This window comes from Crocuta crocuta, unplaced genomic scaffold (assembly GCF_008692635.1).
Source record: "Crocuta crocuta isolate KB4526 unplaced genomic scaffold, BGI_CrCroc_1.0 scaffold130, whole genome shotgun sequence".
In the NCBI taxonomy this organism is placed as follows: domain Eukaryota; kingdom Metazoa; phylum Chordata; class Mammalia; order Carnivora; family Hyaenidae; genus Crocuta; species Crocuta crocuta.
The window spans coordinates 5,175,043-5,201,810 of record NW_027527920.1 but is presented as its reverse complement, the minus strand read 5'-3'; the positions used below and the strand labels follow the sequence as shown (position 1 = coordinate 5,201,810).

Here is a 26,768-nt window from a genome sequence, read left to right as displayed (position 1 = left end):
GAGATTACCTGGTCCAAATTGTCCAGATTACCACTATTGAAATTTTAGGAGTATCAGGCTCAAAAACTCATTCCCCCCCCAATACAGTTTTTCCTTTTGTTTATGGCTTTATTTTATAAGTTACTTCTGTATATTCATAGCATTAATTACTCAAAAGAAATGCATTTATTCTTTTTTAAAAATCTTTTTTTTAATGTTTATTTGGGAGAGAAAGAGACAGCATGATGGGGGAGCTGTGTGTGGGGGGGGAGAATATCCCAAGCAGAGCAAAAAGTCTGATGTGAGGCTCAATCTCATGAACTGTGAGATCACGACCTGAGCTAAAATTAAGAGTCAAACACTTAACTGCCACCCAGACACCCTTTGAAATGCATTTATTCTTGACTTATTTTATAAATTACAAGTTTTAAAATGAAAATTTATTGGGGCGCCTGGGTGGCTTAGTCGGTTAAGCGTCCGACTTTTGCTTAGGTCATGATCTCGCGGTTCGTGGGTTCGAGCCCCACATCGGGCTCTGTGCTGACAGCTTGGAGCCTGGAGCCTGCTTCAGATTCTGCGTCTCCCTCTCTCTCTGACCCTCCCCTGCTCACGCTGTCTCTCTCTCTCTCCTAGAAATAAAATAAATAAATAAAAAAAATAAAATGAAAATTTATTGAGATATAATTTACATGCAATAAAATATACTCCTTTTAAGCTTTTTTAAAATGTTGATTTATTTTTGAGAGAGAGGAGATACAGAGCCGAGAGTGGGGGAAGGGCAGAGAGAGAGGGAGACGCAGAATCTGAAGCAGGCTCCAGGCTCCAAGCTGTCAGCACAGAGCCCGATGTGGGGCTCGAACCCACAAACTGCTCATGACCTGAGCTGAAGTTGGATGCTTAACTGACCAAGCCACCCAGGTGCCCCAGAAATGCACTCCTTTTAAAGTATACAGTTAGATGAGTTTTGACAGATGTATACAGCCACAGCGTACACTGTACCAGAACAATAAAGATCTAGAACATTTCCATTACCCCTCCCCTCAAAGTTCCTAGTGCCCCTTAATCCCTTCTTACCACTACTGATCTGATTTTTATCCCTGTAATTTTGTCTTTTTCCAGAATGTCATATAAATGGAATCATGTATTAAGTAACCTTTTGTGTCTGGCTTCTTTCACTTAGTAAGATGCTTTTAAAGAATCATCCATGGAACACCTGGATGACTCAGTTGGTTAAGCATCTGACTCTGGATTTCGGCTCATGATCTCATGGTTTGTGAGTTCAAGCCCCATATCTAGCTCTGTGCTGACAGTTTGGAGCCTGCTTGGGATTCTCTCTGCGCTGCCCCTCCCCTGCTCTTTCTCTTTCTTTCAAAATAAATAAACTTTAAAAAAATAAAGATTCATTCATGTTGTTGCAGGTATCAGGTATTCATTTATTACTGAGTTGTATTCCATTATATGGGTGAACAACAGTTTATTTATCCAGTCACCAGCTGAGAGACATTTGGGTTTCCAGTTTTAGAATGTTATGAATAAATGCTATAAACATTCATGTTCATAACCTGTTTAGTTTTAAAATTTCTGTGTTACTATGACATTATCTTGTGTGACGTGGCTTTCTCTTGATGATTACTTCATAGGTTACTTAGTCGGAGATAACATAAAATAGGAGATACCTCATTGGAGGGCCCTGAGCCCTCTATTAGAAATTAGGGGATGAGGGGCACCTGGGTGGCTCAGTCCGTTAAGTGTCTGACTTCAGCTCAAGTCATGATCTCACAGTTTGTGGGTTTGAGCCCCACATTGGGCTCTGTGCTGACCGCTCAGAGCCTGGAGCCTGTTTCGGATTCTGTGTCTCCCTCTTTCTCTCTGCCTCTCCCCCACTCATGCTCTGTTTCTCTCTGTCTCAATAAAAAATTTAAAAACCTAAAAATAAAAAGAAATTAAGGGATGAAGAAAGTTGACTGTTTTCAAAATTTGAAGGGTACTCTGATATTTGGGACATATTCTTTTTAATGTAGCATGCTGTAGTAGTATAAAGATAAATAATATGAAATGAAATATAATGAAAATATAGTAAAATGGCAAATTGATTACCAGTCCTTTAATCTGGTTTCACTTCCATCTGTGTATCTCTTATTAGACTTTGGGCAAATTGTGACTTTGAACAAATTAGTAATCACTCTGCAAGAAGGAAGATGGAACTAAGGTTTCCACATCGTTTAGATGTGTACGTTAGCTCGTGTCGTCCTCAAGACACCCTAGGAGGTACCTGGGAGGTGTGTCAGTGCTAGTCCTGTTGCACTGATGAGGAAACAGTGATCCACAGGGATGACATGACCGACAGCAGACGCAGAGCCAGTAAGTAGGTGAGTCAAACAGTTGACTCCATATCAGTTTCCTTATCTGGAAAATGACGATAATACCCTTTTTGTAGTTGTGAGAATTAAATGTGAATATTAATAAGGACTCAGAACTGTCAGTCTCTTCCTCTCCTTCCCTTTTTAAAAAAAATTTAATTTTTTTTTTTTGAGAGAGAGAGAGACAGAGAATGAGTGGGAGAGGAGAAGAGAGAGAGGGAGACACAGAATCTGAAGCAGGATTCAGGCTCTCAGCTGTCCGCACAGAGCTGGACGTGGGGCTCGAACCCATGAATCGTGAGATCATGACCTGAGCTGAAGTCAGACACCTAACCAATTGAGCCATCCAGGCGGCCCTCTCCTTCCCTTCTTATAAAGATCCCTCTTTCCCTGTCTTCTGCCCTGCACTTCTGTAAACTGTTTATTCAGAGAAATCTAAAATATGGGTGCTAATCTTACAGGGTCTTTTTAATTGCAAAAGATTATATAATATCAGAAGGCCAGTCTTTTGGATGTTTCTTTTTATTATAAACATTAGAAAAACACTAACTCAGTTAGTAAATAGAATTCACAGTCTAGCCCAACATCCTGGCAGATTGTTCTTACATGATCCCTTTAGCACATTCCCTCAATGATTTTTTCCACAGGGACAATATTCTGCATCACTTGTGAAGTAGCTCAAAACTGCATTCTGGGGGCACCTGGGTGGCCAGCTCAGTTAGTTGAGCATCTAATCAACTTGAGTTGAGTTGATCTCACAAGTTGAGTTGATCTTGATCCCAGGGTCATGATCCCAGGGTCATGGGATTGAGGCTCCATGCATGGAGCCTGCTTAGGATATTCTCCCCTGCCCCCCACTCCCTCCCTCCCTCCCTCTCTCTCCTCACCCTCTCTGTCTCCCTCTCCCCTCTCTCCCCCTCTACCTCCCTGTCTCTCCCCCCTCTCCCTCCCTCTCTCTCTCCCTCCCTCTCTCCCCCTTACTCTCTCCCCCACCTTCCTCTCTCTTTCCTTCTTTCTCCCCTTCTTGCATGTTCTCTCTCTCTCTAATTATATGTATATAATTGTTATATAACTGCATTCTACTACTTCTGTAGACAATTACCTCAATAATTAATCACATTTAAAAACCACCTGGGGTCAGTGTCCACATGATTTCGTCCACATACTTTCTGCATGGCCAAGACTCTGTCTTTATACTTTGTAATTGTTTAAATTCGCTAAAAGCAAGCAACTTGATGAACTTTTCCCCTTCTGTCATTCCTGTTTTGCAGGATTGCATCAAACTTGATAAAAAGTTATCAGCAGCTATTCTATAGAACTTCTTAGGTTAGTTCCACCAATTTGTACTGTAAAATCCCCCTATGCATGAACCATGCAGAGTAAACACATCATTAGGTTTTCTTTCTCTTGCTTTCCTAATGAGGAGAGAAATGTTACACAGCTGGAGAAGCCTGGGACTTCTTTCTGATCTGATTTATTTACATAACATATGCTGAGTTTGACACATTGCTCAGAAGCAGCAGTTTTTTTAGTTAAATATTATACAGTACTTCAAAGAACATTTTAGCTACACTATAACTGTTCAGCTTTTCTGGATACAAAAGATGCTCTTTGCTCCTTAAAAAACATTACTGCCCTAGTTCTTTATATTATTGCTTTCAGTGTTAGGGAGAATTAGGCTGAATACATTTAGAACCTCTTTTCAGAAACAATTTTTAGTTTCAGAAGTTGCTGCATAGTGCCAGTAGTTTAAGATGTCTGCACAAACTAAGGGCAAATTATTCTACTCTTCATCTAGTTGGTGAGAAAGTAAATAGTGATTTGGAGGCAGATAATACGCTCTTGAGGTGTGATATGAAGAACCGAACACTTTGAAGCCAGATAAATCTAGGTTTAAATCCCACTGTGTGCTTGCTAATAGTTTGTCTTCAGTAGAGTTTTTCCAGCTATATGCAGGTGATAACAAGAACTCCTCCCTAGGGTTTGATTTCAGTAACTGAGGTATGTATAGCACCTGGCATATAGTAAAATGCTCTTTAAATGTTTCCCTGTAGCCTTTTCCCTACCCCCTCAAAAATCAGCAAACTTCCTTTATCATTCAAATATAGTTTGGTGTTTGTTTGTGTTTTAAGCCTAAGGATGATCCATGAAGGTTTGAAGATAGGTGAGGTGGCATGGCGGACCTACCCATCAGTAATCACTAGTGGTAATTCTTAGCACAAGCTGTAGACTGTGGGAAGACTAGGTTGCCATGTAGGTTACACAAGCCAGTAGGTTAGATTGAAAATATATACAACCGTAAACACTGTGACTAGTTATATGCCATCAGTGTGTCTGATTAAGGCACTTCCCAATTTAATATTTGTGGCTTACTTCTTATAAGTGGGTAAGACTTTCTGCTGAGAGAGATGCTCTTTTGCCCTTTTTCTGCCTTTCCTCCTCTTTCTGGGCTACCACACAGCCATGATGGCCAATAAAACTTAACATTTCTACTTTTCTGTACTCTATAACTTCTTATATTAATGCTAGTTATGCTTCTTATATACTGCCACCTTGGGGTTTTTACGGCACCAGAACGTTATTCTCAGAGCCTCAAATTACCAGAACGGTATTCTCAGAGCCTCAAATTAACATGGACTGATGAAACTGTTACTAAGCTCTGTTCCGATTTCTCTAGAGAAAGGTTTTGCTTGGACAAGTTATCCTAGTACATCATAGTAATTATTAGCCAAGTTGAGGTATCGTAATGCATTTGTAAGCTGTTGCTGGATTTGTGGGGGAAATGGGGATCCTATTTTCATGGGCTTAATTATTCTAATCCATGTGGAGAGCAGGTAGCTTTATTGGATGATACATACATGAATATTCATAATTGTGACTCATTTCTATTCTGATATTAATATGTCATGTAATTATACTGTTAGATTTGAAGAAAATTCAAAATTCTGGTAGTTTCATTTAGAAATACTATTAAATTTTTAGAATAACTTTTCCTAAAATTTTATTTTACCGATGCAAATAATTGATTGAAGATCAAATTTCAACTCTGTCTAGAATAAGATCTATTGATGGCCGAGTTCAATTCACAATCAGGTGATTGAAATTAGAATATAAATTAGATATTAATTTATATTCTAGTATATATTCATTAATTTATATAACTAGTAAATAGCTCAGAAATACCTTATGACCTGTGAGAGCACAGGATTTGGAGTCAGACAGACAAACTTGAGTTCAGATTTCAAGTGAGCCATCAAATAGTCACGTAACTGAGGGTAAATTATTTAACGTCACAAGACCCATTTGTTTCACCATCTGTAAAATAATAAAGACCACAGTGTTTCAGTGTGTTTAAGTTCGCATCTTTCTTGGCTTTGTCCTTGTCCTCTTTAGTGAATCTCTTGTGGGCTATGATACACTAGGCCCGTCATCTAAAATGTGAATCATGTAATATAGGCAGGCATCCCTCATTTTGCATTTTGCTTTATTGTGCTTTGCATATTTTGCAGTTTTGTGTTTTTTGTTTGTTTTTCACAAATTGGAGGTTTGTGGCAACCCTGTGTCCAATAAGTCTGTGGGTCCCAGCAGCATTTGCTCACTTCTTGTCTCTGTGTCACATTTTGGTAACTCTTGCAATATTTTAAATGTTGTCAGTTTATTATGGCAATCTGTGATCTTTGGTCTTATTATTATAATTGTTTTGGGGCTCTGTGAACCCTGCCCATATAAGACAGCAAACTTAATCAGTAAATGTTGCATGTGTTCTGGCTGTTCTATGGACTAGCCATTCTTTCTTCTTCTCCTTGGGCCTCCCTATTCCCTAAGACACAACAGTATCAAAATTAGGTCAGTTAAAACCTTGCAGTGGCCTCTAAGTGTTCAAGTGAAAGTAAGAGTCACACATCTCTCATTTAATAGAAAGCTGGAAATGATTAAGCTCAGTAAGGAAGACCTATTGAAGGCAGAGATAGGCTAAAAGCTAGACCTCTTGTGCCAAGCAGTTAGCCAAGTAATGAATGCAAAGGAAAAGTTCTTAAAGGAAGTAAACAGTGCTACTCCAATGAATATAGGAGTGATAAGAAAGTGAAAGAGCCTTATTGCTGATATGGAGAAAGTTTTAGTGGTCTGAAAAAAAGATAAACCAGCCACAACATTTCCTTAAGCCAAAGCCTAATCCAGAGAAAGACCCTTCAATTCTACATAGGCTGATTAGTGAGGAGGCTGCAGCAGAAAAGTGTGGGCAGCCTAGTAGAGGTTGGTTCATGAGGTACCAGAAAGGTCTCCATAACATAAAAGTGCAAGGTGAAGCAGCAGGTGCTGATACAGAAGCTGCAGCAAGTTATCCAGAATATTAGCTAAGATAATTAATGAAGTTGGCTATCCTAAACAATAGGTTTTCCATGTAGACGAAACAGCCTTATTTATATTAGAAGAAGATGCCATCTGAGACTTTCATAGCTAGAGAGGAAAAGTCAGTGCTTGGCTTCAAAGCTTCAAGGGACAGGCTGGCTGACTGGTCAGGGGATGATGCAGCTGAAGTTGAAGGTGACCTGAAGTTGAAGCCAGTGGTCATTTGCCATTATGAAAACCCTAGAGCCCTTAAGAATTAAGCTAAACATACTCCACCTGTGCTCCATGTTGAACAGTAAAGCCTGGATGACAGCACATCTGTTTACAACACAATTTACTGAATTTTATATTTAAGCCCACTGTTGAGACCTACTACTTGCGGGGAAAAAGATGCCTTTCAAAATATAACTTCATTGACAGTGGCACCTGGTCACCCAAGAGCTCTGATGGAAGTGTACAACGAGATTAACATTGTTTTCATGCTTGCTAACACAACTATTCTACAGCCCATGGGTCAAGGGGTAATTTCAACTTGTACATCTTATTATTTTAAGAAATACATTTCAAAAGGCTATAGCTGCCGTAGTGATTCCTCTGATGAGCTGGACAGAGTAAATTGTAAGACTTCTGGAAAGAATTTAGCATTCTAAATGCCATTAAGAGCATTCATGATTTTTGGGAAAAGTTCAAAATACCAACACTAACAGAAGTTTGGAAGTAGTGGATTCCAGTGCACGTGGAGGACTTTGAGGGGTTCTGGGCTTCCGTGGAGGAAGTAACTACAGACGTGGTAGAAATAGTGGATCCTGAAGATGGGACTGAATGGCCGCAGTCTCATGATAGAACTTAACAGATGCGGAGTCGCTTCTTACGGGTGAGCAAAGAAGGTGGTTTCTCGAGATGGAATATACTTCTGGGTAAAGAAGCCGTGAAGACTGTTGAAATGACAACAAAAGATTTAGAGTATGACATAAAGTTAATTGATAGAGCAGCGGCAGGGTTTGAGGGGAATGACTCCAACTTGGAAAGGAGTTCTCCTGTGGGGAAAAGGCTATAACACAACATCACAGGCTACAGAGAAATCATTCGTGAAAGGAAGAGTTAGTCGATGGAGTAGACTTCACTGTTGTCTTACTTTAAGAAATTGTTACAGCCACCCTACCCTTGAGCACCCACCACCCTGATCAGCCAGCAGCCATCAACAACAAGGCAAGACCACCAGCACAAGTATGACTCACTGAAAGCTTATATGATAGCACTTTTTAGCAATATTTTTTAAAGTAAGATATGTACATTGTTTTTTTTTTAGACATAATGCTATTGCACACTTAATAGGCTGTGTTATAGTCTATCTAGCATATTAGTCTATTAAACAGTGTACTCTATTAAACAAACTTCTATGCACTGGGAAATAAAAAACTTATTTGACTTGCTGTATTTTGATACTTGCTTTATTGCAGTGTTCTGGAGCCTAACCTGCAATCTCTCAAGGGGATGCCTGTGTACTGCTTACCCCCTACTCAGTTTCTTTGGGATGTGTGCCTAGAAATATAATCTTATTTGAAGCATTGTGAGCCAGTCGAATCAAAGATTATTTTTAACTTTGATGTTTTTAAAAAAACAGGATAGCAAAGTCATCTTCTCATTTTGTACCTTAGTATGAGAATACTGTTTTACATTACTGGAAGAGTCCTGACTACCAAAAATATTAGGCATTTCTCTTTTGTGTTAGAGCGGTCACAGAGTGCTTAACCATGTGACTGTGTAGTTTAAGTCTTGGTCTCTCAAGCAGTAAACAGATGGAACATTTCTAACAGGAGTAATTAAATTGTAAATCTATTTTAAAGAGCTGGCCAGTATACAGCATCACAGTCCATATTCTGTTGTCTCGGTTACATTCATTTTTATTTGGATTATGATTTCAGAATACCCAAATATGAGAAAGAAAACACAGTTGTCTGTCATTTTTTAAAATTGCATACATAACAATATTTGTTCATTCAGCAAGTCTTTATTGAATGCCTACTGTGAACCGGACATATTTCGAGGCACTGGGGATCCAGCAGTGACCAGGAGAAGCAAATCCCAGCCCTCGTGGAGCCTAGATTCCAGTGGACTGGAGATGGATAATAAGCTTATTAATATGTATGATATCAAGGGTGATCCATACTATTAAGAAGAATAAAGCTGAGTAAAGACCTAGAGAATGTTGGGTAAGAAGTGCTGTTTAGGTGAGGTGGGCAGGGAAGCCCTCCCTGATAAATTAACACGTAAGTAGTGACCTGAAGAAGGAAGGGAGTAAGCAAGCCAAGTGATGCCTGGGGAATCTGCCAGGCAGAGGGCATGCCAAGCTCAGGCACCTGGTTTGGAGTATGCTTAGTTGTCAGTGTTGTAGTCATTCCACCTTAAAGCTCTCCTTAACACCTTAAAAAATTCAGGGAGAATTACAGGCCGCTGCCTCTGTGTTTCAGAGCAGATCCTATGTAACTTTTTTCAGTTGGTATCTCAGCATTATTTTTTTTTGTGCACGTATTCCCCAGTAATCTGGCTTTTAGGGACAGAAATAGTGCCTTAGCTGCCACATAGTAGGTGCTTAACAGATGCTGATTGAGCAAGTCAGTTAGTTTATATATTGCACGACTACTTTTCTTCCTCTTTACTTGGTACCAAAGAATTGTAAGAAATACCAGTTGTTAGATATGTGAGTAACTAAGAGAAAATAATGATCAAGCAAGCCTTGGTCTGCATTATTCAGGGGAAAAAAATTTCCTTCAGTGAAATCTACAAGTTTATTTAAATGGTCTTTTCCGAAATATGACCTTCATATTGTAAAAACTCATGATGATATCCATGATTTAATGTTTACTGAGTGACTTGGTTACTTGAACTATTCAGTTAGAAAAATGAATTTGATTTCAGTAAAGTATCACACAAGAGTTCTTAGGATTGCAAATCATTTTAGAAGAGAACAGTTTGCTTTCCCAAAGGAAAATTAAGTTATATTTTTTTCTCTAATTTTTAACCATTTCTGCAAAGAAATTATTCCAGTTTCTTTATGATACTTAATGTTATTTTCTGTTTTAAGTCATCCAGTTTTTACTGGACGTTTCTAATGAAATAAATCTTTAGGGCCCACAGTAAATGAGGTTTCAAGGTTTTTGAATTTATTGATTTAAAAAAATGTTTTTTAACTTCAAAGGCTAATCTGGCTTATAGATGTGGCAAAAGCTTTAAAGTAAGTTGGAAGCTTATCAGCAGTCAGCAGAAAACTCTGGTTTGGGCTGTGACAGGTACTGTTGTTACTGCACTAGCAAAATGTCAGTGCAGTCTGCTTTCTGAAATTTTAAAGTTTCTGGTTAGTTTTCTATAATTTGAGCAACATTATGATGAAATCATCATGTTTACCTTTAGGTAAATCTATTTAGTAGCTGACTGTGCATGTCAATACTCTGTTTTCTTTTTTTCCATTTTCCTTCTTTCTCCCATATTTCCTCCCCTCCCCTGAAAAAACATGATTGCCTATTTTGAAAACTATATATTTATAGACATCATTAAACTTAAAATTTAGATTTACTTTCATAAAGTGACTTTTTTCAATTTTAATGCTTTAAAAAACCCAGTAAATATACTCGTGGGAAATGAGAAAATAAAGACCTATGTATGCACTGTTTACCAAAGTGAGATCAGTCTATGTGTGCGGTTTGTGACCTCCTTTTGTCAATTAACAGTTTCTATATCCTTCTGTCTTTACTTGTTATCAAGTCCACGGTCTCCTTTCCCAGTGGAGGGACCACGTGTCACGTCTGGTTGTCACAGTATCTGGATGAGTCACCATTAATGAGACTGATCCCTTCATTGCAGAGCCTCAACTTTTTCTTCTTACTACTAGAAAATAATGTATTTGGTGTTACCTTGCACACTATGAATCACTAGGTTCCTATCAAACATATACCTGAATATAATACTTGTCTAAATTAGTAAATTTCATGAGGGATCACATAATGCTAATTTCCTGATATTTTTAGAAAATTTCTTCTACATCATTAGCCGCTCTTTTTCTGTAACAATTTTCATATGGGTCTATTGGCTTCTTCTCTTTCAAGGCCAGGTAGATAAATAAATTCTTTCATTTAGTTACCAGTTTGCACCAGCTCAGTCAGAAGATGACATCAGGGCTTTTTTTCTGACTTTCTCCTCTTTGAGTATCATTGTAGGCTCAGATTTTTCTTATTTCAGTGTGTTTCAGTTAACATCAATCATAATTCTCACAACTTTGACTAATGGGGAAAGGGACCTTTCAGGGTGATTCTTGTCTTGTGTCTTTTTGCTATGATACTATTATTTTTTAATTACAGAAATGTTCAAACAAATGAAAGTATAGAGAATGATGTAGTGAACCTTCAATATATCTTTTAGCCTCAACAATTGTCAGTGTTTCTAATCTCATTTTATCTTTCTCCTACTGCCTTTTTTTTTTTTTTAATCCCCTGGGTTATGAGCCCATTTTATTAAGTTTTCTTTATTTTCTGGCATGACAAGGCCCTAGACCTGGAATCATCCATTTCTCTAAGAAGCCCACATTGCTTTTGTTACAGAATGGTATCAGATAATCAAAATCTGGGCATAAATGTTGTTGAAACCTTTCTTTTTTTTTTTTATTTTCCCCCCAAACCTTTTTATTTTCATTTTTTATTTTCCCATCATGAGTCTCATTATAATGGTAGCCTAGTTCCATAGGCAAGTTTACTCTCATTTAAGTCATAGAGGAAGGGCACTTCTCAAAGATGGGACAAAAAAATCTTTGTTTATTTTAATTGGTTTAAATGTTAGACCTGAGAAGTGATTCAAATGTTGACACGTAAGTGTTTTTAACAAAGAGATAAACACCATTTAATGTGTTGGTTTGCTTGTACTATATATAATATAAGGAAATTCTTTGTAAATATATGACTTCTGAAGGTTCATTGAATTCTTTGGTTTTTTAGCATTCAATACATTTTCTAATAATAATGCAGATGATAAGAGCTTCTGGCTCTTAAATCTGTGTATGATAGGGCACCTGGGTGGCTCAGTCGGTTAGGTGTTCAACTTCGGCTCAGGCCATGATCTCACAGTCCATGGGTTCGAACCCCACGTCAGGCTCTGTGCTGACAGCTGGGAGTCTGGAGCCTGCTTCAGATTCTGTGTCTCCCTCTCTCTGTTCCACTCCCCCACTTGCTCTCTCTCTCTGTCTCTCAAAATAAAAAATAATAAATACTTAAAAATAAATCTTACTGGAATAAAATGTATAGAAATAAGAATGAAGAAACCAATAACAATAAATAGGAAGACTACCAAAGAGTGATAATTGAAGAGATTTTTGGATCTCTGTTCAAGTGCTAGAAGGCTCTCATTTCTCCATACCGCTCTCATCCCTGCACTTAGACTATTGATAGCAGGCATGAACACCAGGCAAAACATCAACAGATTTTCTTCAAAGAAATTGGGGAAAGCTAAGCCTTCTGGAGTACAAGTTATATCTCCAGAACAAAAGAAAAAAGCCATCTGTATTCTGATATTTAGAAGGCCAGCTGGCTCCCACCCATGCATCCTAAAGGAACACTGCCAGTCAGCCCGTACCTACCCCACACAGAGCCCTCCTCAGGAGTGCAGTCTAGCCAGAAATCAAACCATCTTCACAACGATAGAGGAAATCTGTGTTGGCTAAAATGAATCATTCAAATGTAAATATGAATGAGTAACCAAAGATCGCCAGGCATGTGAGAAAAACTGATGGCATGAAAGGGAGACTAAAATAACCAAAAAAATTGCCACTGGAGAAAATAGAGCTAATCAGAGAGAACAAGAAAGAAATGCTAATATACTCAGGGCTGCAGGAAGAGAACTACACCCATTAAACAAAAATAAGAGAACACAAGCTTTCAGATTGAAAGGGCACAACAAGTGCTGAAATAGTGAATCAAATATCATAATGTAATACTTTCTTGGGAAGCTGCAGTATTTTAGGGATAAAAGATTCAGAGGAAAGTCACGTACAGAGTGACAAGTATCAAACTGAAATCAAACCTCTCATCAGTAATTCTTTAAAAAAAATTTTTTTAAGTTCATTTCTTTATTTTGAGAGAGAGTGAGCAAGGGAGGGGTAGACAGGGTGAGAGAGAACCCAAGAAGGCTCTGCACTCCCAACGCAGAGCCCGACGCTGAGATCATGACCTGAGCCCAAACCAAGAGTTGGACACCCAACCAACTGAGCCACTCAGGCGCCACTCTCATCAGCAATTCTTAATGCTTTAAGACAATAAAACATTGCCTACAACTTTTCGGACGAAAATAATGTGTAACCAGGGATTCTATACCTTGCCAAACTGTAAATCAAAGGTGAGAGCAGACTGAAGTTGATTTTAGACATAAAAGAACTCAAAGGTACCTTCTCTTGGAAATAAATGAGTGAGGGTGCCTGGCTGGCACAGTTGGTAGAGCATGTGACTCTTGATCTTGAGGTCATGAATTCAAGTGATAGATAAGATAGATAGATAGATAGATAGAGAATTACACATTCACCATTAGCTTTCTTTTTTAAAAAAAAATATTTATTTTTGAGAGAGACAGAGCACAAGAAAGAGAGGGGAGGAGAGAGCGGGGACAGAGGGTCTGAAGCAGGCTCCCTGCTGACAGCAAAGAGCCAGATGCAGGGCTCAGACCCACAGAACCGTAATATCATGACCTGAGCCAAAGTCAGATGCTTATTAACTCACTGAGCCACCCAGGCACCCCTCACCATCAGCTTTCTTAAAAAATGGAAAATTATTTTGTGTAATTTTTCATTAAACATTTTCTTCTTGGGGTTTGATTTTTTTTAAAATCTCATTGCTGCCAAAAGAGCTTATTGAAAGAAAAGGGATGAATAATCACAAACAGTAAAATATGTAGTTGTGGATATACACCATAAAATGAATTATAGAGCTACTGTAGCAAAAATAAGGAGACTAATACCATAATATTCCATAGTTCCCAGTGACCTCAGCAACAGGCAACCCAGAACTACTTCATTACAGTCATAACTGGCAAGTACATTATATGGAGAGGCAACAGCATCAGATTATTTTCCCATTGTGACTAGAGGGATATGATCTGGCTTACACTTAAAAGCATTATTCTGGGGCACCTGGGTGGCTCAGCCAGTTAGGCGTCTGACTTTTGATTTTGGCTTCCGTCATGATCTCACTGTTCTTGAGTTCAAGCCCTACATCGGGCTCTGTGCTGACAGTGTGGAGCCTGCTTGGGATTCCCTCTCTGCCCCTCCCCTACTTGCTTTATCTCTGTGACTCTCAAAATAAATAAACTTAAAAAATAAAAGCATCATTCAAATGGCTATGTTGGGAATAGACGGGGTAGAATAGTGTAGAGCAAGGATAGAAATAAGGAGACCAGTTTGAACATCATCATAGGATTCTAAGTGAAAGATAGCCAGTGGCTCTGATGTGGTAGTAATGATGGAGTTGGTTAAAAGAGGTCAGAGTCTGGGTATAATTTGAAGGTAGAGCCAACAGCATTTCCTAATTGGATATGGGGTGAGTAAGAATGGAGTAGAGGTTTCTGATCTGAGCATTAGGAAAAGAGAAACATGGGTGGGAAGGATTGGGAGTTAAGTTTTGGGTGTTTCAAAAGCCCATTTGATCAGTAAAGATCTCAGCTACTTGGATTGGTACTTATATATGTCTGCGATTCTGAAGAAAGTTCTGGCTTAGAGATGGAATTTTAGAAGTAGCATATAACGTGTATTTGAAGCCACGAGGTTGGGTGAGGTCGCCTAGGAGTGAACAGCGATCAAGAAGACATAGGAGGAGGACTGAGACCCTAAGGCACGCTAACACTTACGGTCCACGGAGATGAGAACGAACGGCCGGAGATGGCTGAGGAGGAGCAGCCAGTGACGTACAAGAAAGTCCGTGAGAGGATGGTGCCCTGGAAGCCACAAGGAGAAAGTGTTTCCAGTAGGAAGGAGTCTTTTGACTGTTCACGCTGCCGAGAGAGCGCGTAGGATGGGCACTGAAAATTCACTCGGGTTTGGCAGCATGGATCTTGGCGTTTACCTTTACAAGAGCCACTGTTTTTTCCAACAGCTACTAACTTGTTCAGACAAAAATAATGTATTAAGTTATTTGGGCCCAGGGACTTAATAAATGGAACTGTTAGGTATTTCTTTTGGCCTGGGGATTTTGAAACAAGTACTAAGATACCAAAAGAGCCACAAACAAAGTTTGAAGATCTCTGCTTTAGAGGGTCATGCTAACTAAGAATTTTAAGAGGGGGAAGCTCCTCTTGCCTTTTGTCTCTGCGGAAAAGTTTGAGTTAGCAGTTTTAAATCTGGTTAGATTACTGCAGTGAATAAAATTGTCCTCATGTGGTTCAATATTAAAAAAAATAATAAAACCTTATCCTATGAAATGTCTGCAGTACATCTTTGCATGAATTTTTCTTCTTGCCTCCATAGGTATGGTCTGAAATATGCGTTGCTTGGCAGCTCGGGTCAACTATAAGACTTTGATTATCATCTGCACACTCTTCACTTTGGTCACGGTACTTTTGTGGAATAAATGCTCCAGCGATAAAGCGATCCAGTTTCCACGGCACTTGAGTAGTGGCTTCCGAGTGGATGGACTAGAAAAAAGAGCAGCAGCATCTGAGAGTAACAACTATGTGAACCACATGGCCAAACAGTCTGAGGAGGCATTCCCTCAGGAGCAGCAGAAAGCACCCCCTGTTGTTGGGAGCTTCAACGGCAATGGGGGAAGCAAGGTGTTAGGGCTCAAATACGAAGAAATTGACTGTCTCATAAATGATGAACACACAATTAAAGGGAGAAGAGAGGGGAATGAAGTCTTTCTTCCATTCACTTGGGTAGAGAAGTATTTTGACGTATATGGAAAGGTGGTTCAGTACGATGGCTATGATCGGTTTGAATTCTCTCATAGCTATTCCAAAGTCTATGCCCAGAGAGCCCCTTATCACCCCGATGGTGTGTTTATGTCCTTTGAAGGCTACAATGTGGAAGTCCGAGACAGAGTCAAGTGCATAAGTGGGGTTGAAGGTGGGTATCTGTCTGCCCCACTGCCTTTTTTAAAAATCTTGATTGTGTTGAGGAATAAGAAATTGTAGGTGTGAGTTATATAGCAAGTACATAACGTAGCTTACTTTCAAGAGACCATTCATCACTCTGACTTAGCAAGGAGGACCAGGTCAAGTCTGAACCTGGGGCAATGTTCTGGATGATGTGATTGGAGAGCTGCAAGATCATGCCTGATCAAATAGGATTATTCCACTAACCTGCCTCAGAATCTAAAATTATCACCAGTAAGGTAAAGGCACAGCATCTCCAAAAATTTTGCATTAAAATCAGTTACTGCTTTATGAGAGGAAAGCAGTGGACGGATGTACCAATGCAGTCTTAACTGCCAGATTAGTCCTCTCTGGATGGAGGTTTAAAGTCCTCAGAATAAGACAACACAGAGACACCCTTTTCTCCGAACTTTTATAGTACATGCCTATAGTCAATTGTGTATTGTCTTTAAAACCTGAAGCAATAGGAGTTCGTTATGAGTATAATTAGTACATTTTGGAATTTGTATTTCAAGCCTAAGATTGATCAGAAAGCCTAATTGAATTTGACTTTAAAATACATCATTTAACTGGAGGAAAGAACTTAGTGTGTTTTAAGATTGCTTTGCTTAGTTTAAATTTTTATTTTCCTCATTCTATAAAAGTGATTTTAATTTCATAATATTTTAAGTTTTTTATAATATCTTTACCAAATGTTCAGAAGATGGAAGGGCCAAATTCACTTATATTCATACCACTTCAAGATAATTATTACATTTTGTTTATTTTCTGGAGGTCTTTCTACCTAGGCCTATGTTTTAACATAGTTGTAATGATACTTACTATGTACAGTGACCAGGATGGTAATGTTTTCTTAGAGATTTCAGAGATCTCCATCGCCAAACCTTTTCATGTAAATTATGTAAAATGTATAAAATTAATAGATGTTTGAGTGCTAAAGAAAAAGTAAAAAGCACGCATAACCGCTGTTAATATTTTGATGTTTTCCCAATCTTTTTGTTGTTTTTTTTAAATAAATTGAGATCATACTCTGTAGTCAATTTTGTATTCTCCTTTATTCATCTAAAATATATTGGTTATTCCCCCTTGTTATTAAATATTTACTGAATATTTTAATGACTAATATTCATAGTAAGAATATGCCATGATACATGTAATGTATTCAGCCTTTCTCTTTAGTTGGCTGCTTAGGTCATTTCCAGTTTTGTTGCTTTTACACATAATGGTATAGCTATTCATGGTTCATCCTTTGCTATTTTAATTATATTCTAAGAGTAGTTTCCTAGGAAATAAACTGTCATTCAAATAATAGAAATTGATGTACTTTGTTAAACTGCTCTCCAAAAAGGTTGAACTACTTGTGTTTCCAGGAGCACAGTGTGAGGCCACTCTGGTCACCCAGCTCTGCTGGCTTTTTGTATTTACTGTTTTTCTTTAAGGAACATTGTTCTTTTAATCTATTATTTACAAAGGATCTCCTGATTTGCTTTCTGTAACCGTTAGTGAGGTCAGATATTTTTTCATATGCTTTAAATCATTATAAAATGATCTTCATGTTGTTTCCCCCTTTCTCTAATGTCCTCAAGTGGGCTTATTAAACATTTGTGTGAACTTTTTTTTTTTTAAATGTTTTATTTCTAGGAGAGAGACAGAGAGAGACATCGTGAGCAGGGGAGGGTCAGAGAGAGAGGGAGTCACAGACTGAAACAGGCTCCAGGCTCTGAGCTGGCAGTCAGCACAGAGCCCGATGCGGGGCTTGAACCCACGAACCCCTAGATCATGACCTAAGTGAAAGTCGGATGCTTAACCGACTAAGCCACCCAGGCGCCCCAAGAACTTTTAAATACATAGTAAGGTTAATAATACTTTGTTGCATTTTTTAAAGATATTTTCTTCAATTTGGTTATCTTTCATTTTACTTATGATTTGTTAGTTTTAGAAGTTTTTAGTTTATTTACCAGACTTACAGATTTTTTCGTTTTTACTTTTATCTTAGAAAGTAATTGTCACATTATGATCAGCTGTTCATCTGTATTTTCTCTATTAGTTTTATTAGGGTTTTGGTTTTTTACATTCAGCTTTTTAGACCAGCTAAATTGATTTATATTTTGTAAATGGTATAAGGCTAGGGTATAATTTCAGATTGTTTCCCTCACACGTATTGCATAATCTCTTTTCCCCACTGATTCATGATGCAGCCTTTGTCATTGTATTAAAAGCTTATCTGTAACCTAGGTTTCTTAGCCCTCACAATTCCTAATTCCTTAAACTGTTTTGAAACTACGTCACACATATGGTTTTGTAGGTTGTTAGTTTCTGTTGTGTCCATGTGATGTTTATTAATTTACTTAGGAACTACAGAAAGGAATTTATTTCTAAACACACAGACCATGATGCAGCAATACGGTATTCTGTGCAGTGTGGCATTATAGTATTCCCCTTGCAGAATTACTAAATTAAACACTAATAACAGACATTTAAAAGCTTGGCTTACAACTTTACAAGAGATAATCCATTAATTATATCAAAAATCTCTTGTTAGATATACAACCTTAATTCATTTAAAAAACACGCCTTGTTCTCAGGAATCACATTTTGACATAAAGGATAAGAAGAAGAATTGCTAACTGTGTTTATACTTTAAGTTGCCTGCTATACCTGGCTTCTTAAGCAAATACTTTAACTATCAGATGATATAGTTGTTAGACCACCTCTTAACATTGGAGAGAGAGAGAGGAGTAAGTAATTAACTTGAATGTTAAGTACAAACATTTAAGAAAATTTCAGAATTAATATTTGAGGATAAACCTGTGGTAACATTATCTACATGTATTCAAATTGCACACAATTTGAATGTATGAAATGGGACACTTATAGCTAAGTGAAATGTCAGGGTTTTTTTTTTCTAATTTTTAAAAAAATGTTTTGTTTATTTATTTGAGAGAGACAGTGTGAGCAGGTTAGGGCCAGAGAGAGAGGGAGACATGGAATCAGAAGCGGGCTCCAGGCTCTGAGCTAGCTGTCAGCACAGGGCCTGACTCAGGGCTTGAGCCCACGAACCATGAGATCGTGACCTGAGCCGAAGTCGGATACTTAGCCGACTGAGCCACCCAGGCACCCCAAGTGAAACGTCAGTTCTTAAAGGATAATCTACCACATTGCATTTCTGTCAAATACTGAACAAGAATGAATAAACCTTAATTTTGTTATTCGTATCTGAGTACCTCAGTACTAGTTTTTAAATAATTCTGAAAACCGTATAATACGAAAGCTTAAAAGCTGCCGATAACCCTATAGCATGTCCCAGAGGAAAAGCAGTGGAATACACTTGGAAATGTCCAGATGTGGTTATTTATTTTGGTTCTCTATTTTGTAGGTGTACCTTTATCTACCCAGTGGGGACCTCAAGGCTATTTCTACCCAATCCAGATAGCACAGTATGGGTTGAGTCATTACAGCAAGAACCTAACTGAGAAGCCCCCTCATGTAGAGGTGTATGAAACAGCAGAAGACCGAGACAGAAACAGCAAGCCGAGTGACTGGACTGTGCCAAAGGGCTGCTTTATGGCCAGTGTGGCTGATAAGTCTAGATTCACCAATGTTAAGCAGTTCATTGCTCCAGGTAAGTGATGACTATTACGTGTGTCTGCTAATTTTATGTTGATTTATGGTACCTGATACTCCTTTAAAATTGCTTTTATGGTTTTAAAAAGCACATTAGCAGACGCTTTATATTCTATCTATATAAAGAAACAAATGGAGTCACCCAAGTGAAATCCTTAGAAAAAGAACAGCTAAAAATTCAAGGTTATTAAAAAAAAAAATTACTGTGTAAAAAGCCAAGCCGTAGATTGAATATTAAGATCCAGGTTACTACAGGTGTCTCCTTCCGGGGATCTGTGTCCCTCAGGAGTGACCCTCCCTGGTTTATTGTAGCATTTCAGGGCAGTATTTATTCCTTAACTCCTAAATTATTTTGCACGAAGGGAGAAATTTGTCTTTATAGAGAGCCATCCTTTCCTTTGTCTGTTTTTTACCAGCGGCTTTTGATTTTTTTCAAAATATTATGGCATTAGCAACCAGGCCTGCTTCTCATATTGAGTTTTGTTAATGCACTAGATTGTCTCAAACTTCATATAAAACCATTTCATTAATAAAGTCATTTATAAAATCAAATTAACTGTATGCAACATTTCCCCTTTTAGTAAGACAGTCTCATTAATTAGGATGTAATGTATTTTTCTCCTCTAATCAATATCCATGAGAATTAATGAGTCGATTACTTAAAAAGACAATGAAATAATTTCAGTTAGCACCTCAGGCTTAATCCTCTGTGGGGGAAATGTTGTCGGGAACAGAACGGATTCCCTCCTCCCACCAACCTTGCAGTCGGTAAATAAAATAAGAGAAAAGGTTATAAGACCTCTTCTGTATTCTCTCCTTGTCCTTTATTGATGACTCTGTAATTCACAGACCTTGAAAGCCACAATACAAACCTACTCATTCTAGATGGCCTTAAGTAATGGATTTATGAGCGCTTAATGCAGTGCAAATAGTGGGTGACCTTTAGTTTTTATTGTGACTAGAACTTCTTTTCTTCTGTGGTATTCTGTGATATTCCAGGACATAGAGCATCTCTGCTTACTGTAAAACAACAGGCTTGACTGGTGGAGATGTTTGAGAATATTTAGCTTGTGACCCCAAAGAGGTTATTGTAGCAGAAAATGATTACACTAAGCCAAAGGACCTAGAGAGCTTATTTTTGCACGAATTAATAACATTGTCTAAATGAGGGTGAGAAACATCTCTCATCTTGATCTCCTTGAATGTCGAGAAGTTTTCTAGAACAGTCTTTTGAAGTCCATTCTATTTAGAGCAGGAGATTTCATTGCGCACTTTGGATGCCCTGAGTAACCCAAAAGAGAAGTCCCCCCATACTGCGTGAGGGTTCACTCACGTCAGCTCTTCATTCTGCAGCCCGTAGCTAGAGATACAGCTGCTTCCTGAGGTAGTTTTAAGTATATGGGGCTGAGAACTCTGGGACAGGCCCTCTGTCAGTATAGCACAAGCTTCTCACAGTTGGAGCTCCTTGTCGGTAGAGTGCACCGGCTGGGACCAGGGCCCGCGTTTTGCTGTCTTGGGCACGCGTGGAGGTGTATTTGATCCAAGCTCTGTGGGCAGGCGGGTTGGAGTTACGTGGGAGTTGTTGCTCGGCACGGGAAAAGGAAACCAAAGCGGTGAGACTATCGTATTTGAAGCACAGGATGGGGAGATGAGGCTTCTCAGAGGGTACAGGCCTCATGGGGGATAAATTCAGAGAGTCACTGTTGAGAAGAAATTGGAACTTGCATATAGAAGCATTGGCCTCAGTGAGGTCAGTCTCTGGAGGACCAGGGGCTGAATGCTCTTGGCCTTTCAGTTTTTCTTTTGGGGACTTTACTTTTTTTCCCCTGGAAGGAATTAAAGCCCTTTAGAGGAAAGAACCAGTACATGGCAGTACATCGTATTTTTTTATTGTTTTGTTTATTGAATAACGTTTGTTCCTCTTCGTAATTTTAAAATTGAATGACTTGAAACTGTATACTTGTCATACTCCATTAAATTAGCTTTCCCTTTCCTGATGCACTTTCTTCACTTCATTTTCATGACCTCACTTTCTCCCCTCTCTCTGTGTAGCCATTCTTTCTCAGACTTCTTGTGAGCTTCTCCTGTTCTGTCAGGCCCTTATCTCTCGGTATTCCTCAAGGTTCTGAGTAGGGAAGACCTCTTCTCACTGAGCTTAGTAAACCTGTGGTTAAAATGAATGAATGATAATGATTTGTGTTGTATGTGAAAACATTGAATGTTTATCATCCTTTGTTGCTCTAAAGGACACATATACCAAGAACAAACACTTATAGTAACTCCCAGTTTAACTGCTCAGAGAGAGGAGTCGTCATGGATTTCAAAAAAATGGGAAACCCGACACTTTGTATTAATAGTTTGATAGCAGGCATCTCCAGTTAGCATAAGACCTTGAGGAGAGCTCAGACCTTGCCTGCTGCATTTCCAGAGTGGTTGCCACAACCACACTCACATCCCTTTTGCTACCATTTGGATCCTTCCGACTGGTGTTGACAGGTTATGTAACTACACTCTATATCTATAGAACGGGAATTAAAAGACTTGGAAGATTGTTGTGAAAACTACCGTTGTTTGATTTATGTTGGGAATTGGGACTTCTTTTCTTTGCCTGTGTGGCTCAGTAGCCCCCTTTGGTGGCGATGAGGTTTTAGGAAAATAGTCATTTTTTGAAAGGTTACATCCCATAATATCATTCATTACGGAGTTCTTTGAACTAATCTGTTACAGTGAAACATCAGGTAATTGCAGCCATATCATTTCTTTGACTTATATTAATAAAGTAAAAATTAGATGGGGATTCTGGGAAGAAAGTAGGTAATTCTTCAGCTTCCTCCTATTTGGACTTCTTACATTTTAAAAAATATTTTATTTCTTATTTTTGAGAGAGAGAGTGAGAGTGCAAGCAGGAGAGTGGGAGAGAGACAGGGAGACACAGAATGATGCAGGCTCCAGGCTCTGAGCTGTCAGCACAGAGCCCGATGCGGGACTCAAACCCACGAACCGTGAGATTATGATGGTGATCTGAGCTGAAGTCAGCCACTTAACCAACTGAGCCCCCCTCCCTCCCATTTGGGCTTCTAAAGATGGATCACTGTTAGTCTGTTTCATGAGAATGAATTGGTCATGATTAGTACTATTGTCTTATTAATGAGGCATTACCCTAAGACTGAAAAAATAAACACTCAAGATAGTCTTCTCTGCTGAATATAATTTAAACTTGAGTGATTCATCAGTCAATTCAGGAATGCTGCAGTGTTTCAGGAATGCTGTATTGAGCATCAGATCCCATTTTACCACAGATTTAGGAAAACAACTATAAAGAGAGAGATTGGATTGCATGTTGACATTTTTCTAGATAAAATGGATCTTTATTAGAAATATGCTTCTGAAATCACCTTTCAAAAATTCACTCAAAGCATCATTTGACATGTAAGTCTATCAAGATGTTCGCATTCCGTATACAATTTCCATGATTGTCTGTTCCAGCAAATGAAATAATTAAGAGCCTTGATCAATTATGTCCACACTGGTAGAGTCCAGTGTTGGGTGTTTTTTTTTTTTTTTAAACGTTTTATTTATTTCTAGGAGAGAGAGAGAGAGAGACCGCGTGAGCAGGGGAGGGTCAGAGAGAGAGGGAGTCACAGACTCTGAAACAGGCTCCAGGCTCTGGGCTGGCAGTCAGCACAGAGCCCGACGCGGGGCTCCAACCCACGAACCGCGAGATCATGACCTAAGCGAAAGTCGGACGCTTAACCGACTAAGCCACCCAGGCGCCCCCAGTGTTGGGTGAGTTTAACAACCAGCTCACCATGCTAAGAGTCTCCAGGCTAAGTACACTGGGTACCCTGTCATCAGTGCACATTTCGTCTTTGCCCCTGGTGATCCACGGAAGATTTCCTCAAAGGACTCCTCAGAGCAGATCGGATTCTGTAGCTATTTTGAGAGAAATAACTCTTCCAGTGATTATGCTCATGAGAATGCCATTTCCAGTATCATTTCTTTTTCATAGTCTTTGAACTTGGGTCCAGGAATCTTGGTTTCTGGTCCCTCCTCTGCCACGGATTACCATTTGGCTCTGGGCAGCCCTTAACCTTGCAAAGCCACCATATCTTCGTCCCTGAAATGGAAGTAGTAATTCCTGCTCTCCCGGCCTCACGTTATCATAAGGATCATGTGAGAAAACACATGTGAATGTAAATTCATATTTACCTTTAAGGTCATATATAAAATATGTGCTACATATATTGGTAGTGGTGGTGGGGCTGCTGCTGCTGTTTGGTTTTAATACACTCTGTTGTTTTTCTCGGTAGATAAAACAGTAGACCAGCAGTATTCAGAAAGTCAGCTTTTTGGGAGTCAGCTGTACGGTACCATAGCTATGCAAGAGAAATGTCCTATTTGATCATTTGCCAGAGGAAACAGCTGTTACTGTTTTATCAGCCTCTGAAGGCCAGTGGCTTCAGAGTAATAATAATCATAATCACTATCAGTTTTTACTTTGTTCCAAGCCACTGTCTTTTTTTTTCTCCAAATCCTCACAATTACCTTGCAAAGTAATATTTGACATGTGAAGAAACTTAGGTTCAAAGAGCTATATCATCTTGAACATCTCAGAGCTAGTAAGTGGTAGAGGAACAGTTCAAACAAGGTTTTGTGGGGTTTTAATTCTGTGCTTCCCCCTCGACCTTCTCCCAGTGTCCCTCACTTTTTGTTGGCTACATGAACCCATTGCTTAATTTTCAGAAATTTTATTCACGACTCCTGCAAATATCTGAAAATCTATCATTTTCAGCATCAATTAGCAGTAATTAAGAGTGTGTATTGTAGAGGGGAGGCTGGCCGGCTCAGGTGGCAGAGTGTGCAGCTCTTGATTTCTGGGTCGTGACTTTGAGCACCAAGTTGGGTGTAGAGATTACTTAAAAATAAACTTGGAAAAAAAAAAAGTGTGTATTGTGAAGCCAGACTAGGCAACCTGGGTTCAACATTTTGTCCGTCAGGCAAGTTACTTAACTTTCCTGTGTCTCAATCTGTGAACCATAAAGTAAGAGTAATAATAGCACTACTCTTGTTACGAGGATTAAGTGAGTTGACTTAGAACATAGTAAATACTTACTATTAATTAGATAAAAAAAGTTTTAATTCACGTGCAGCCATTCTTCTAACCTTTCACAATACTATGTGCTAAGCCTATTTTGGCTGTTTTTTATCTCTTTACAGAACAGGTATATTAGAAAAGCCATTGATGACTGATCAGCCAGCATTTGATCTAGAAAAGGCAGTTTGATTAACAGTATACCTTACCATTTGCTCTTTGCCCTCTAACGTAAACCGGACAGGCCTGATAACTCACGGGCCACCAAGGATGGGCTCCTGGATTCTCTCATTTGTTCATGGTTACTTTAGTAAAGCGATGATGATGACGATGATACTTGCGTTAGTAAAATGATAATGATGATGATGATGATATGGTTAACCAAAATATTGAGGTGCTGATTTTGTGTGGTTAGTGGTTATCAAGGGTGAGTTGCCGTTTATTTTTAATACAAAGCACTTTCATCCTTGGCAGTCTTTGTTGGTATATTTCCCCCCCGCCCCCGCAGAAACCAGTGAAGGTGTATCCTTGCAGCTGGGGAACACAAAAGATTTTATTATTTCATTTGACCTCAAGTTCTTGACAAATGGAAGTGTGTCCGTGGTTCTCGAGACCACAGAAAAGAATCAACTCTTCACTGTACATTATGTCTCAAATACCCAGCTAATTGCATTTAAAGAAAGAGACATATTCTATGGCATTGGGCCTAGAACTTCCTGGAGCACGGTCACAAGGGACCTGGTCACTGACCTCAGGAAAGGAGTGGGGCTTTCCAACACAAAAGCTGTCAAGCCAACCAAAATCATGCCCAAAAAGGTGGTTAAGTTGATTGCAAAAGGGAAAGGATTCCTTGACAACATTACCATCTCTACCACTGCCCACATGGCTGCATTCTTCGCCGCCAGCGATTGGCTGGTAAGGAACCAGGATGAGAAAGGGGGCTGGCCGATCATGGTGACCCGTAAGCTAGGGGAAGGGTTCAAGTCTTTAGAGCCTGGCTGGTACTCTGCCATGGCCCAAGGGCAAGCCATTTCTACATTAGTCAGGGCCTATCTGTTAACAAAAGACCATTTATTCCTCAGTTCAGCTTTAAGGGCAACAGCCCCTTACAAGTTTCTGTCAGAACAGCACGGAGTTAGGGCCGTGTTTATGAATAAACACGACTGGTATGAAGAATATCCCACCACACCTAGCTCTTTCGTCTTAAATGGCTTTATGTATTCTTTAATTGGTCTCTATGACTTAAAAGAAACTGCAGGGGAGAAGCTAGGGAAAGAAGCGAGGTCCTTGTATGAGCGTGGTATGGAGTCCCTTAAAGCCATGCTCCCCTTGTATGACACTGGCTCGGGCACCATCTATGACCTCCGCCACTTCATGCTTGGCATCGCCCCCAACCTGGCCCGCTGGGACTACCACACCACCCACATCAACCAGCTGCAGCTCCTCAGCACCATCGACGAGTCCCCAATCTTCAAAGAATTTGTCAAGAGGTGGAAAAGCTACCTTAAAGGCAGCAGGGCAAAGCACAACTAGAGCTTAGAACCAAATCATCTTTCAGCCTCTGTCATTCACAGCCGTGGGCTCTGTGTCCACAGAGCATAGGCACATTTTAAAAGGCTGTATACTAGGTTTTTGTGGATTACCTTCAAGTGATACATGAAACCAGTCTTCGGAGATCATTGCGTTCTCTGGGTTGGGTGTTTTGAAACCGAGGTGGCCCTTGGAGCAGAAAAATGTTTAGTCAACGGCTGAACAAAGATGTGTAACTTTGCCGTGCTTATCGCCCTCTCTGCAGTTGCACAGGTAGTCCAACCCCTCTGGGCTTGGGAGAGACGCTGGTGCGTAGCTGTTCCTGGCCAACTGTCTAGCGCTTACCTGGAAACTTAGTATGGGTCTCTCTTAAAATGTGACTATGTATGTTTATGTTGGAAGCAACCTTTAAAAACTTACGTGCTGTAATCCCGTAAATGTGTACTCGCAGCCTGAATAGTGGACTGTGTGCAACTTTTCAAAATGGTGTTTCTTTTCTATAGATTAATTTCTGGGCAAACTTTGTTGTGTTCATTGAATTTTGTTATATATGGAGAATATTTTGAATGTATGGTTTTCTTGAAACGTGTAAATTAAAAACACAACCAGTGTTCGGGCTTCACAGTTATATAATTTAAGCACAACTAAAACGAAACTTGTTGACTGCACAAGAAATCACAAAAATATTACCTGTTTTATGAAACTTGATCTAC

The 26,768-nt window shown here is 39.2% G+C and overlaps 1 protein-coding gene across 3 annotated transcripts in view; it reads left to right on the top strand.

Annotated features, from left to right (window-relative positions):
- The window catches only part of GLCE (glucuronic acid epimerase), a 110,563-nt gene extending 84,024 nt beyond the window's left edge, over nt 1–26,539 (top strand). For all 3 annotated transcript variants that reach the window (XM_077746459.1, XM_077746466.1, XM_077746475.1), the window contains exons 2-4: nt 15,184–15,780; nt 19,186–19,431; nt 25,034–26,539. In XM_077746459.1, coding sequence (XP_077602585.1) covers nt 15,198–15,780; nt 19,186–19,431; nt 25,034–26,058 — 1,854 coding nt within the window. In that variant the 5' untranslated portion in view covers nt 15,184–15,197 and the 3' untranslated portion in view covers nt 26,059–26,539. The remainder of the gene's footprint in view (nt 1–15,183; nt 15,781–19,185; nt 19,432–25,033) is intronic.
- Nucleotides 26,540–26,768: the final 229 nt, after the last annotated feature.